This window comes from Gopherus flavomarginatus, chromosome 16 (genome assembly GCF_025201925.1).
Source record: "Gopherus flavomarginatus isolate rGopFla2 chromosome 16, rGopFla2.mat.asm, whole genome shotgun sequence".
NCBI classification, from domain to species: Eukaryota; Metazoa; Chordata; order Testudines; family Testudinidae; genus Gopherus; species Gopherus flavomarginatus.
Genome location: NC_066632.1, coordinates 7,954,064 through 7,969,014, shown reverse-complemented (window position 1 = coordinate 7,969,014; position 14,951 = coordinate 7,954,064). Strand labels below are relative to the sequence as shown.

Genomic DNA, 14,951 nt, shown 5'->3' with positions numbered 1-14,951 from the left:
ATCAACAACCCCCCCAAAAAGCTCTGACCAGACCTCCCCTCCCCCAAGACACCCCCAGGCTTCCAAAGAGGTGACATGCTATCAATTATCAGCCAAATCCTCAGCAAACGTAAACCAAGGAGACTGGTGGAGCCAGGCTGACCTCCTCCAGCCGATGTCAAGCAGTGTAGCTCCGCTGATGTCATGGCTGCACTGATTCACATCTGCTGGCGTATACCTGCCTAGCTCCGGCAAAGCCGGACAGGAGCTTACAGCAGCTGTGCTGAACCAATACCATGTCACTGGTGGCCGCTACGCCCTTCACACCAGCAGAAGACAAGCCTGAATAAACCCAGGGCTCTGACAAGACTGAAAGGAAGGAGGAGGTGGGAAAAGAACTACTTCAAGTTTCATTAGTGTCTTTGATTTTTACAACTCCGCAGCTGCCGCGGTTGGAGGAGATTGCAGGCTGCAAACACTTGTTTCTGCCCCCTAGAATTAACTTCTCTTTTTTCACTTTCACGCCCTCCTTTTAAATAGCAAAAGAAAAATAATATGCAGCCATATTCTCCCAATGCTCAGCAGCCCAGCGATCACTTTGGTAAATACAAAGCCGCGGACAGGAGAAAAACAAAAAACTTTTGTTCGCACTCCAAGGGGAAAAAAATAAAATAAAGGAAACAGGAAAAACCCTGAGATCAAAAACAGAATTAAAAAAAAAAATCATCAGCATAAATCACTTCAGCTGAGCTGCTTCCGGCAAGAATAATCCCCTGCCCCACCCCCAAGGAAAAATAAAAGTAACTGAAAAGAGAGCAAGGGCTGAGCTCCAAGGTGAAGTCTGAAGCCGCACACCCCGGGTGCCCCCTCCCCCATTACCCCCCTCCCCTGATACAATCCCAAAACACGAGAGAAAAGTAAGAGACATAAAACAACAACGCAGATGGCTGGCGGACAGGCATGGCAGGGAGCCCGCAGCCCCGCAGAGTCCAAACTTAATAAATAAGTAGTAAAAAAAAATGTGTGTCTTTGTTCACAGTGCATGAGCGAGGGTCCCAGCCTCCCTTCCCCATTCCCCAAGTTTCTCGGGAGGCAGGAGGGGTGAAGAGAGAGGCATAAACGGTTGACGCGCCGCCTCTCAGGGCCAAGGGAAGTATGAGGTTCCCAGCAGAGCCTGCTTGTCTGAAGGAGGCTGCGGGACAGGGTTGGGAAGAGTCCTCTCTTCTCCAGCTGGAGACGCAAGCAAGGGCTGGAAATAGGCTTCTCTCGTCCAGCCAGGGATGCAGGGCCGGGACTGGAACAGGCCTCTTGTCTGGCTCGAGACATAGGACCCATCTGGAAGGGAGCATCTCTCATCCAGCTGGAGATGCAGGGCCAGGACTGGAACAGGCCTCTCATCTGGCTGGGCTGCAGGCTCTCAAGCAGCTGGAGATGCAGGGCCAGGCTGGAAAGGGCCTTCTCTCACCCAGCTGGAGATGCAGAGCCAAGTTGGAAAGAGTCTTCCCATCCCGGGGACATGGGACAGAGATAGAGAGGGACTTGTCTTCTTCGGCTCGCTGGTGCCCGAGACACAACGACTCTAGCGGAAGGGAAGCAATAAACCCACACTCCAGAGAAAACAACCAACCTCCCACTTCCCCTGACGACACTGGAGGAGAGAGCGAGGAGGGCAGGTGAAATGAACGGTTCAACCAAGCCTCAGAAGAGTTGTTTTGCAAAGGTGTTGTGGGGGGTGGCTGCCATGGGTCTCCTCCCCATCCCCACCCTGTGGCGGTGACCGGCCGTAAGCTCTCGCTGGCATGGCCCCCTCCCTGGCTCGTCATTTTGGCCGTGTGGCTACCTGGTGAAGAAAGGCAGGTGGTGCTGGCTGAGGATGCTGCTCGTGCGGGGCGACTCTGTCTTGGCCATGACGTCTTTGAACCAAGACGCCACGTCCACTTCCAGTGTCTCGTAACGCTTGATGAAGTTGTGTTCCTGGAAGGGAAGCCAGAGGGACCCTGAGCATAAACACCCATAGGAATGGGGGATGGTGGAGAGATAGGGGGGAACATAGCATCTTGGGAGGATAGGGCTGGAGGAGGGACACAGCCCGCTAGGAGTGTGGGGACACACACTCACCCCCCCTGGGGGAATGGACTCAAGGAGACACACACACACACACACACCATGGGGAAGGAAGGAGTGAGGGACACACACACACACCCCATGGGGAATGGACTCACGGAGAGACACACACACACACACACACACCCCATGGGGGGAGGAAGGAGTGAGGGACACACACCCACACGCCATAGGGGGAGGAAGGAGTGAGGGACACACACATGCCCCCCATGGGGGGAGGAAGGAGTGAGGGACACACACCCACACGCCATAGGGGGAGGAAGGAGTGAGGGACACACACACGCCCCCCATGGGGGAATGGACTCAAGGAGACACACACACACACACACACACACACACACCATGGGGGGAGGAAGGAGTGAGGGACACACACACACACGCCATAGGGGGAGGAAGGAGTGAGGGACACACACCCACATGCCATAGGGGAAGGAGTGAGGGACACACACACGCCCCCCATGGGGGAGGAAGGAGTGAGGGACACACACCCACACGCCATAGGGGGAGGAAGGAGTGAGGGGGACACACACGCCCCCCATGGGGGAGGAAGGAGTGAGGGGGACACACACGCCCCCCATGGGGGAGGAAGGAGTGAGGGGGACACACACGCCCCCCATGGGGGAGGAAGGAGTGAGGGACACACACACACACGCCATAGGGGGAGGAAGGAGTGAGGGACACACACACGCCCCCCATGGGGGAGGAAGGAGTGAGGGACACACACACACACACGCCATAGGGGGAGGAAGGAGTGAGGGACACCCCCACCCTCATGGGAGAATGGACTCACGGAGACACGCGCACACACACGCCATGGGGGGAGGAAAGAGTGAGGGACACACACACCCCACATGGGGGAATGGACTCATGGAGACACACACGCACACACACACGCCATGGGAGAGATGGACTCACAGAGACACACACCGCCTGGGAGAGAGAGAGTCAAAAACACACAAGTCCTCCTTACAGGAGATGGAATCAAGGAGACAAACACACATTCCCCCCCACCCGCCCTTAGAGACATGTAATCAGGGACACGCAGCCACGCACACCGCTGGAGGACACGCAGAATATGCCATTTGCCAGTGCTCCTCTCTGCAATGAGCTTTGCAACACCGTAGCGAGCAGCAGCTCTGAGTGAGTATGTGGGGGTAGGTGAGTTCGGGGGGAGGGGAGGGAAAGCCGGACTGCCCAGTGGAGAGAGGAGGGGGGCTCATGTTAAAGAAAGAACTAAAATATGAGTAACACTAAGGCAAAGAGAACACGCTTGGCCCAAGGACATTACAAAAACTCAGTGGGAGAAGTGGGAACAGAACTCAGGACTCTCAGCCCCCTGTTCTAACCACTAGACCCCACTTCCTTCCCAGAGCTGGGGACAGAAGCCAGGAGTCCCAATTCCCAGCCCCCCCAGCTCTAACTGCACTCCTCTCCCCACATCAGGAATAGAACCCAGGGATCCTGACTTCCCATCCCCCGTCCTTAACTACTAGACCTGCACCACTTTCAGAAGTGGCTTGCAGGTGGGGGGGGCAGAGGGCTCCACGTGCGTTGCCCTTGCCTCCAGGCACCGTCCCCCACAGCTCCCATTGGCTGGGAATGGGGAACCCTAGCCAATAGGAGCTTCAGGGAAGATACTTGGAGGTGCAGCAAGGACAGCGCATGCAGAGCCCTCCGCCCCGCCTCCCTCAGGGGCCGCGCTTCCTGGAGCGGTGCGGGTGCGGGGCCGGGGCCGGCGTGCAGGGAGCCTGCCCTGGCCCCAGTGTGCGCCACTGCCACCCCAGAGCCCCTTGAGGTAAGCGGCGACGGGCCGGAGCCCGAACCTCTCCTGTACCCCCACCCCCCAACTCCCTGCCCTAAGCCCCCTGCCTGCACCCCGCACCCCTCCTGAACCCCAACCTCCTGCCCTGAGCTCCCTGCTGCACCCTGCACACCTCCTCTGCCCCAATCCCTTGCCCTGAGCCACCTGCCTGCACCTCACACCCCTCCTGCACCCCAACTCCCTGCCCTGAGCCCCCTCTTACACCCCACACCCCTCCTCTGCCCCAATCCCTTGCACTGAGCCCCTTCCTGCACACCGCACCCCCTTCCACACCCCGCACTCCCTCCTGCATCCCAACCCCCTGCCCCGGCCCTGCATACAATCTCCCCACCCAGATGTGGCCCTTGGCCCAAAAAGCTTGCCCACCCCTGTACTAGACCCTACTCCCTCACCAGGGCTGGGATTAGAACTCAGGAGTCCTGACTCCCAACCCCCTACTCTAACCATTAGACCCCACTCACTCAAAGTGGAAAATACTAAATTTCTTATTTGCTGCTTATTCAGCTTGATGTAGAGGCGCTGCTGTGGTGCAAGTGTTTAAACAGACTGACTGATTCACTGCAGCCTGACTCCTGGCTGAGATCTCCCTGCAACCCCGAGGGCCTCCCCCAGCCCTGTGTGCAGTAAGTGGTATCACTGCTGCTAGGCTCACCCTGGTACAGCATGAAATGGGGCAGGGGGATCGCAGCTGGGGTCTTTTTTGAGGCGTTTCTCCCCGCAGTTCGAGGAGACGGGAGGTTGGATTTCTGTGTCAGATACTCACAAGTAGCTTGTTGTACTTTGGTCTCTTCCTGTGATCTTTAGTAAGGCTAAAAAGAGAGAAAACAATACAGAGTCTTGGCCATCTCCACGCACAACCCTCTGGGCTTCGGACCATCAATAACCTCAGCCACAAGGGGTCAGTCAAGCTCAAGAAACTTCTTTTGTCCCTTATCACCGGAGTGATTGTGAGAGCTCCGTAGCGCCCAGGCCTTTCCCACCAGCACAGAACCGTCCCAAGCACTTAGGTTTCTGCTATTTCCCGTGGGAGGCACCTCGCCTGTGGCCAGCCAGGCAGTGCAGGCTTTGCTGCTCAGTGGCATGAAAACAAAGGCCTGGTGGCAGAGAGGGGGACCGAGCAGCTTACGAGGCTGAGTGCCCAAGAACCTGGGAATTAGGGAGCTAACCGCGTCCTGCAAACAGGACAGACCGGGGTTCAGTGCGGATGTACAGAGACATCACCTACCCCAGGTCCAGTGCTTAGCTGGGCACCTCACAATCCTTTCCACACATTTATCCTCACACTCCCCACGGAGGAAGGAAGTGTTCTTACCCCAGCATGCAGGGCAGGCCCAGAGCCTCACTCAAGGGAGGCTGGGACAGAGCAGGGATTTGAACCTGGATGTCCTAGGGCCTAGGCAAGTGCTCTAATCTCGGACAAAGCATCTGACTAGGAAGAGTCATTGCCAAGGGAAGAGATGGGGATTTATCTGCTACTGAACCAGCCCTCCAGCTGTCTGGCCCTTGTGTACACAGCCAGTCTGTCTGACCAGATGTACCAGTCCCAGACTCCTTATGTGTGCTGAGGAGGCTGGGCCCTCCCAGACCCCAGTGCTAAGCATGCCCAGTCTCCTGGAAGGTAATCGCACAGAGGGCCTGAACGGTAAGGCAAGGAGGGGCAAGCCTAGAGCGTCCAGTGGCCGGGGCATCGTTTCAGATGGGGGGGGGGAACGACTTTAACCATGATTCCAGGGGCTACCTAGGCACACTAGATTTTTTTTTACAGATAACAGAAATTAGCTGACAGAAGCACTGCATCTAATTCCTACATAAAGAAAGAAAACACATATACAAACACCAAGTAAAGCCGTATTTTCAGTGTGTATGTAAATTTAGAACAATCAGGGAATAATACAGCAAGATATTCCCAATCCAAGCCTTGAGGTGGAGTCAAACTGTTCAGCTGCGTCCTGCCATTAAACCATTCAGACCCTTGTCCAGCTCAGCTGGTGGCAGGGAGGAGCCCATTTCAATCCCCATGAAAAAACGCCCATATGAAGAGGGGGTGCTGCAGTCACTGAGGGGCCTGTTGCTCTCGGAGGAGAATTCTGGATTTGGGAATGACATAGTAAGCAGACAGTTATAGCTATAAGATTCCATTCAATTTCACATTCATTCACACATTCATTCAGACATATGCAGGTTCTGCAAGGTTGCTATCACAGTTACCAGCATTAGAGTTGCTTGTGCCAAGCCACTGGCCAGGTGGCCTGGACATGAGGAGGGAGCAGGGCCTTGTCAGATTCACATCTGATGCTCCTGGAAGGCGGTCTGCAGTGTCTGTTCTTATAGGGATCCATCCTCCTGTATTTGCCTCGTCATGCTGTTCTCACGTTTGAAGTGGTAATCAATGACTGTTCTCACGTTTGAAGTGACAGTCAATCACACAGATGGCACAACAATGCCGGAATGTTATTATCTTGTTCTTTGGCCCCTCTGTTCTTGGGGCAAGTATGCTCTCAGGGTATCGGGCTATCTCACCCACTGTATTCTTCAGCCAACAATCTTATTTTAAGGCTGGCACCTCAATCTTTAATATTTCATTCCTCATTCAATCACACTCATACTCCAACGTGTATCCTGTCACATCTGCATTGTATCACGGACCCATCCTTCCACAGAACCATTCTAAAATCAGTGGGACATGGCAGACTTCAATATGTCTATTCATCCCACTTGTTACATCTAAAAGGAAACAAACCAGATAAGCATGCAAGAGTAGGGGGTTCACAAATCTTATTCTGGAGTTCAGGAAAACAAAGTTGTACCAAGCCATAAAGGAACAGCTGCTATCTTGTTACTTTTAGAACAATCTCTTAGTCTCTGGATGTTAATAGCTTCTGCAATTAACACTGACTTTGTAAAACTGACAGGCAGTTTCAATCAACACAGACTCAACAGGGTGGCTGAGAAACATATTTCTTTCTAATGCTCAGGCCAAATTCTGGGGTCTGCTGTGGAGTCATGTTTCCCATATCAGAAATATACCAGGGGTTATCAATCTAGTCCAACATAATTATAAAATAAACCAATTGACATAGAAATATTGTACTTACATTTCAGTGTATAGTGTACAGAGCAGTATAAACATATTGGGTGTTTGAAATTGTAGTTTGTACTGACTTTCCTAGTACTCTTTATGCTGCTTATGGTAAAACTAGGCAAATATCTAGAAGACTTGTGCGACTCCCGGAGTACACACATCCCTGATTGAGAACCACTGCACTAGAGGGGGTTTGGAATGTAAGCGTTTCCCTGTTGACAAGTCAGCATGCTGAGCTGCACAGCTCTGGCTCTTGGGAGGCTTGGCAGAACATCGCACTGACACACACTCATGGGGCACAGCTCAGGTCACTCACAGGGCCAGGGCCATCCCTGGGCCTTTGCCACACGCAGCACTGACCTCTGCCCCTTGGCTGTTGACCGACCTTTGACCCTGACAACTGCATGGCAGTGGCAAGGAGGGAAAGCCTCCTAGAGCCCCACATGGCAGTGAGCACGCCTGGCACTCCTGCGGGAACTGAGGAGTCCCAGACTGGAATTCCAGCTGAGGGGTCTGGAGACTCAGGTCTTTCACAGCCCTCATCACTCACATGGATTTCAAATGGCAGTGGCCAGCTTCTATCTGAGGGCTTGGCTACACTGGAGAGTTGCAGCGCTGTAAACCCACCACCAGCGCTGCAACTTAGTAACTGTCCACACCTGCAAGGCACATCCAGCGCTGCAACTCCTTGGCTGCAGCGCTGGCTGTACACCTGGTCTGCTTGGGGTGTAACAATTGCAGCGCCGGTGATGCAGCGCTGCTCATCAAGTGTGGCCACCAAAAGCACTGTTATTGGCCTCCAGGGTATTAGGAGGTATCCCAGAATGCTTGCTCACAACAAACCGGAAGAATGGCTGAACTCCCAGCTCCCCCGAGCTGCTCATCTAAAAAACAAACACAGCTCCTGTTTGCTCAAGCAAGCAAGCGAGCGGAAGCAGGCAGGGGAATTGCTTTGGAAGGTTCACAGCTGTTTGCTTGAAGAGAGAAGTCACACGGCAGAGAGGGAGAGGGGAGTCCATGTTGAACAGCTGCTTATGTGGTCTGAAGGCTATTTAGGAGTGCATAATTTGCCTTTAGTGAATAAGAGAGGGGTGGGGGAAGGGCTCGAAACTTTTAAATTGATTGCAGGTTGGTGATGTGTATGTTCCAGTCCTTAGAACTTGCAAGGCAGGGAGCTGACAGATCCAAAAATCCACTCTCTCTCTCTCCCCCACGTTCCCCCTCACCCCTCTTTTGAAAAGCACGTTGCAGCCACTTGAATGCTGGGATAGCTGCCCACAATGCACCACTCCCAACAGCGCAGCAAATGCTGCAAATGTGGCCACACTGCAGCGCTGGTAGCTGTCAGTGTGGCCACACTGCAGCGCTTTCCCTACACAGCTGTACGAAGACAGCTGTAACTCCCAGCACTGTACAACTGTAAGTGTAGACATACCCTGACCCTGTTCTACACTGCACTGAACAGCTCACTGGGCACTGGGATGGTAAAGGAATAACTCAGGGAGGTGCTACTCTGTTGCGACAGTCCCACTGCCAGCTGGAACTGCCATGTGCCCCTGTGCTGCACACAACAGCCTTGGAGAGCTTCTCAGCTGGGGCAGAACCCCTGTCGCCTGCACCAAAGCACTAGGCTGTGATGCCTGAGTTAACAGAGAATCTCTGCTATCTGTTAGCAGTGTAAGGCCCAGGACAGCCAGGGGAACCACAAGAGGTACATGGTGCACATACACACCAGCCTGTTCATTACACCCTTGCTGAGATAAACACAGCTGGCCCTCAGAAAAGACGGTTACTCACCTTTGTAACTGTTGTTCTTCGAGATGTGTTGCTCATATCCATTCCAATTAGGTGTGCGTGCGCCGCGTGCACGTTAGCCGGAAGATTTTTATCCCAGCAACACTCGGTGCGCCGGCTGGGTGCCCCCTGGAGTGGCGCCACTATGGCGCCGGATATATACCCCTGCTGACCCAACCGCCCCTCAGTTCCTTCTTGCCGGCTACTCCGAGAGTGGGGAAGGAGGGCGGGTTTGGAATGGATATGAGCAACACATCTCGAAGAACAACAATTACAAAGGTGAGTAACCATCTTTTCTTCTTCGAGTGCTTGCTCATATCGATTCCAATTAGGTGATTCCCAAGCCTTACCTAGGCGGTGGGTTTGGAGTGAGATGTTGCAGAATGCAAAACTGCTGAGCCAAAGGCTGCATCATCTCTGGACTGTTGAACCAGAGCATAATGTGATGCAAAGGTGTGGACCGAAGACCAGGTAGCTGCGCGACATATCTCCTGGATAGGTACACGAGCCAGGAAGGCGGCAGATGAAGGCTGAGCCCTGGTAGAATGCGCGGCGATGTGGCTTGGGGAAATATGAGCCAAATCATAACAAGTGCGGATGCACGCCGTTACTCAAGATGAGATCCTCGGAGAGGAAACAGGTAGGCCTTTCATTCGGTCTGCTACCACGACGAAGAGTTGGAGTGTTTTACGAAAGTGTTTTGTCTGCTCAATATAAAATGTGAGCACTCTATGGACATCCAGGGAGTGCAACTGTTGCTCCCGTTGCATTGAGTGTTGCTTCGGGAAGAAGACCGGGAGAAAGATGTCCTGGTTAACATGAAAGGCGGAAACCACTTAGGGAGGAATGCTGAGTATGGCCGCAACTGCACCTTGTCCCTGTGGAACACAGTGTACGGTGGATCCACCGTAAGAGCCCTAAGCTCGGAGACTCGTCTGGCCAATGTAATAGCTACGAGGAAAGCTGTCTTCCAAGACAGGTAGAGTAGCAAGCAGGTTGCTAACGGCTCGAATGGGGGAGACATAAGCCTGGTTAAAACCAGGTTGAGGTCCCAAGTCGGGGCTGGGCGGCGTACTTGGGGGTATAAGCGCTCCAAGCCCTTGAGGAACCTCAAAACAATAGGGTGTGAGAACATGGAACAGCCATCTTCCCCTGGGTGGAAGGTAGAGATAGCTGCCAAGTGTACCCTCAGTGATGATACTACTAGGCCCTGCTGTCTGAGAGACCAAAGATAGTCCAAGATAGAGGGAATCGAGACCTCAGTGGGAATAAGATTATGTGTTTCGCACCAGCAGGAGAAATGCTTCCACTTGGCCAGATACATTGACCGGGTGGAAGGTTTCCTGCTACCCAGGAGAACTTGTCGTACTGATGCACAGCAACGTAACTCTGACTGGTTTAGCCACGCAGCAGCCACGCCGTGAGGTGAAGGGCCTGCAGGTCTGGGTGGCAAAGCCTGCCGTGGTCCTGAGTTATGAGGTCTGGGTGGAGTGGCATGGTAACTGGGTTGGCTATTGACAGGTCGAGCAACGTGGTGTACCAGTGCTGCCTGGGCCATGCTGGAGTGATCATGATTAAGCACGCTCTGTCCCTGTGGGGTTTTAGCAGGACCTTGTGAACCAGCGGGAACGGTGGGAAGGCATAAAGCAGCTGGCTCTTTCACGGCATCAGGAAAGCATCCGAGATTGATCCTGGGGAGAGACCTTGGAAGGAGCAGAACATCTGGCATTTCCTGTTCGCGCGGGAAGCAAACAGGTCTATGTGGGGAAATCCCCACTTCTGGAAAACAGAATGAATAACGTCCGGGCGGATCGACCCCTCGTGAGACAGGAAGGACCTGCTGAGTCGATCCGCCAGAGTGTTACGAACCCCTGGGAGAATGGACGCTATCAGGTCTATTGAGTGGGCTATGCAAAAGTTCCAGAGTTGGATGGCCTCCTGACAAAGGGAGGAGGATCGTGTCCCTCCCTGCTTGTTTATGTAATACATGGCCACTGTGTTGTCTGTAAATACTGAGACACAATGGCCTTGTAAATGTTGCTGGAACGCCTGGCACGCCAGGCGGACTGCTCTCAGTTCTCTGACATTTATGTGTAATGCCAGCTCCTGAGATGACCAGGGGCCTTGAGTATGAAGGTGTCCGAGGTGAGCACCCCAGTCGAGAGATGACGCGTCCGTCGTCAGGGACATTGAGGGCTGGGGCGGATGGAACAGCAGCCCTGTACACACCAGGGAGGGAGTTAGCCACCAGTCTAGGGAGCCTAGGGTGCTCGAGGGAATGGTGACTATCATGTCTATTGGATCCCTGCCCGGGTGGTATACCAAGTTCAGCCAAGCTTGGAGAGGACGGAGGTGGAGTCTGGCGTATTTGGTTACAAACATGCAGGCAGCCATGTGACCCAGGAGACCGAGACAAGTGCGAGCCGAGGGTGTCAGGAAATTCTGTAGACCTCAGATGATTGTTGCCATCGCCTGAAACCGCGGCTGCTGTAAGCAGGCCCTGGCTAGATTGGAGTCCAGGATAGCTCCTATGAAGTCTAACCTCTGCGTGGGAACCAGAGTGGATTTTTCTATATTGATCATCAGGCCTAGACATGTGAATAGGTCCTTGACGATGCCCACATGCTGGGTGACTTGTGTCTCGGAGGCCCCTCAGATGAGCCAATCATCCAGATACGGAAAAATGTGTATCCGACGTCAGCAGAGATAGGTGGCGACTACGGCTATACACTTTGTAAATACCCTTGGAGCTGCAGAAAGGCCAAATGGCAGGACCGTAAACTGGAAGTGCTGACGGTTGGCTACGAAGCGGAGGTACCTCCTGTGTGGAGCAAAAATGGCTACGTGAAAGTATGCATCCTTCATATCGAGGGCGGCATACCAGTCTCCAGGATCCAAGGACAGGATAATGGTCCCCAGGGATACCATGCGGAACTTCAACTTTGTCATAAACTGGTTGAGTCCTCGCAGGTCTAGGATAGGTCTGAGACCTCCCTTCGACTTGGGGATTAGGAAATAACGGGAGTAAAACCCCTTGCCCCTTTCGTCCTTTGGTATCTCCTCTATAGCTCCCATGGTGAGGAGCGTCAGCACCTCTTCCAAGAGGAATTGCTCGTGAGAGGGGTCCCTGAAGAGGGATGGGGTTGGAGGGTGGGAGGGCAGGGTTGAAATAAATTGGAGGTGGCACCCATACTCCACCGTGCGTAGGACCCAGCGATCTGAAGTTATCTGGGACCACGCCGGGAGGAAGTAGGAGAGACGGTTGGAGAAGGGAGGAGAAGGATCCTGGCCTGTAACTGGTACGCTGCTCTCAGGAGCACCTTCAAAAGTTCATCTTTGGTCCGGCTGGTGGTTTCAAGGGACCCTGATTTTGGCCCCCTTGGGGTCCTGATTGTCGTCTACGACCACCTCGGCCGCGCCGCCTGCCAAAGTCCTGTCTTTGTCTAGGCGTAGAGTATGGGCGGTGAGGCTGGGGATGGAAAGGCCTACATTGGGTCACTGGCATATGCATGCTGAGAGAGCGCATTATGACCCTGTTGTCCTTCAGGCTTTGCAGCCGGGGGTCAATCTTTTCCAAGAAGAGGCCTTTACCATCAAATGGCAATTCCTGAATGGTATACTACAACTCAGGTGGGAGGCTTGAAACCTGAAGCAATGAGATGCGCCTCATGGCAACACCCGAGGCCAGAGTCCTGGCAGCTGAGTCGGCTGCATCCAACAAGGCCTGGAGGGAAGTTCTGGGCACTTTTTTCCCTTCCTCCAAGAGCGCAGCGAACTCTTGGCGAGAGTCTTGAGGGAGTAGCTCCATAAACTTACCCACTACCGCCCAGGTGTTATAATTATAGCAGCTAAGCAGGGCTTCTTCATTTGCCACCTGGAGCTGTAGGGCACCTGCCGAGTACACTTTGCGGCCGAGTAAGTCCATTCGCCTAGCCTCCTTCGATTTCGGGGCTGGTGCCTGCTAGCCATGGCGTTCTCTCTCATTAACAGACTGGATGACTAGTGAGCAGGGAGGAGGATGGACATACAAGTACTCGTACTCTTTAGAGGGCACCATGTATTTACACTCGACTGCCCTGGCTGCAGGAGGGACAGAGGCTGGAGACTGTCACATAGTATTGACATTGGCCTGGATGGTCCAAATAAATGGTAGGGCCACTCTGGTGGGGGCATCCGCTGACAAAATGTCCACTACTGGGTCCTCTACCTCCAGGACCTCCTCCACCTGGAGGTTCATATTGAGTGCCACCCTCCTCAGGAGGTCCTGATGGGCTCTCGGGTCGATTGGAGGAGGGCCCGAGGAGGATGTTCCTGCCACCACCTCATCTGGAGAAGAGGAAGAGGAGATGCTGGGGACAAGCGGGTCCTGTGTGGCCTCTTGCTCTTGGGCGACCTCCTGCTCCAGTGGAACCTGGGAGTCCGGTGGGTGAACTGGGGCTTCCTCCGTAGCAATCGGAGGAGGATGGCTAACTGTTGCCTCTGGCACTTGGTGCTCTGATGGGACAGAGCGGGACAGAACTACTGGTACGCCTTGGGCCTGGTGGTACGCCCAAGGTGTCCAGAAAGACCACTGATGGGGGCCTTGGTCCTGGGCCTCTTGGAAGACTCTGGAGGGCACATCGGAATCATGGTCCTGTGCATAAGAGCTGTCCACGTGGGACGACACTGATGCATGTCTGGATGGACATGGAGGGGCTGAAAAGCCCTGGGCAGACTCTCTGTCTCTAGCGGACCTTGCTCTACTCAGCACTGGGAACCGGTACCAGGAGGCATACTGGTACTGGGAATGAGATTGGGACCTGGGACCGGAGCGCTGCCGGGAGGTCGACCGAGATCTCGAGGCTCGACATCGGGAGCGGCTACGGGAGTCACGGTGCCTGGAGCAGTGCCGGGAGCTGGAACGGTGCCGAGAGTAGTGGGCCGGCGAACGGGATACTGAACTGTGCCGGGAGTGCGACCGGTACCGAGGAGGAGAACAGTGCCGGGACTGCGAGCGGCTTTGGGAGTGGAAGCGCCGACGGGACCTAGAACGTCTGCGAGACCGTGATCGTGAACGGTGCCGCTCTGCTGTGCCAACAGAGGATGGTCTTATCAAGGCAGGCTTGCCGACAGATTGTATTACCCTCACCGGCGATGCCAGGGGTTGAAGCAGCGTCGATTCTGTCATGGCAATCAGATCCCTCGCCGTTGAGAATGTCTCTGGCGTAGATAGAATAGTAAGCTCAACCACGGCTCATGGGGAGCTGACAGGCACCAGACTCGACGACCCTTGTGGGACCGGAATCAACGATGCCGACGTTGTCGGTGCCACGGCAGGTGTCGGTGCCGGGCAATCTGACTTAGACGAGCTCTCTGGCTGCGGTGCAGGTGGCACGGAAGCAGCAGGAGTCTTAGGCTTTCTCAACCTTGGGGAGAGGGAGCGGTGCCGAGTCGACTTCGGTGCCCGCGACGGCCGGTGCTGAGAGGCCTTGGCAGTACCGGTGCGGTCCGGTGCCGAGGAGGCGCTTCTGCCCGCCGATTGACCAGCGCTCGGTGCCGAAGGCAGAGGGGTAAGAGCCGCCTCCATGAGGAGCTATTTTAGCTGAAAGTCCCGCTCCTTTTTTGTTCTCGGCTTAAAAGCCTTGCAAATGCGACACGTCTGTCAGGTGAGATTCCCCGAGGCACTTAAGACAGGAGTCGTGTGGATCTCCTGTCGGCATCGGCTCGTGACAGGCCGAGCACGGTTTGAAATCCGGTGAACCGGGCATGGGCCCTGGCACCGGGTGCAGGGAAGGGGCTAACCCCCGAACCCCTCTTAACTATACACTATGAAAGATAAAAATTAACTATAACTATAACTATATACACAAAAAAATAACTAGAGAACTACGAGTAGCTAGGGAGGTGGAGGTCAATAAAACCACACTCCACTGTTCCAACGACCGACACGGGCAGTAAGAAGGAACTGAGGGGCGGTTGGGTCGGCAGGGGTATATATCCGATGTCACAGCGGCACCATGCCAGGGGGCGCCCAGGCGACCCACCGAGTGTTGCTAGGGTAAAAATCTTCCGGCGAACATGCACGCGGCATGCGCACACCTAATTGGAATCGATATGAGCAAGCACACGAAGAAGAACCAGCCGTTCAGCTCTTACTTCTGACATCAGCAT

The 14,951-nt window shown here is 54.4% G+C and overlaps 1 protein-coding gene across 6 annotated transcripts in view; it reads right to left on the bottom strand.

The window, feature by feature from the left end:
- Positions 1-366: 366 nt before the first annotated feature.
- Positions 367-14,951, bottom strand: part of MAP2K7 (mitogen-activated protein kinase kinase 7) — a 52,187-nt gene continuing 37,602 nt past the window's right edge. For 4 of the 6 annotated variants that reach the window (XM_050925902.1, XM_050925904.1, XM_050925903.1 and 1 more), the window contains 3 exons: positions 4,689-4,734; positions 1,820-1,953; positions 367-1,558 (listed from right to left, as the gene is read on the bottom strand). In XM_050925902.1, coding sequence (XP_050781859.1) covers positions 1,441-1,558; positions 1,820-1,953; positions 4,689-4,734 — 298 coding nt within the window. In that variant the 3' untranslated portion in view covers positions 367-1,440. The other 2 variants (XM_050925906.1, XM_050925907.1) reach the window with 2 other exon arrangements.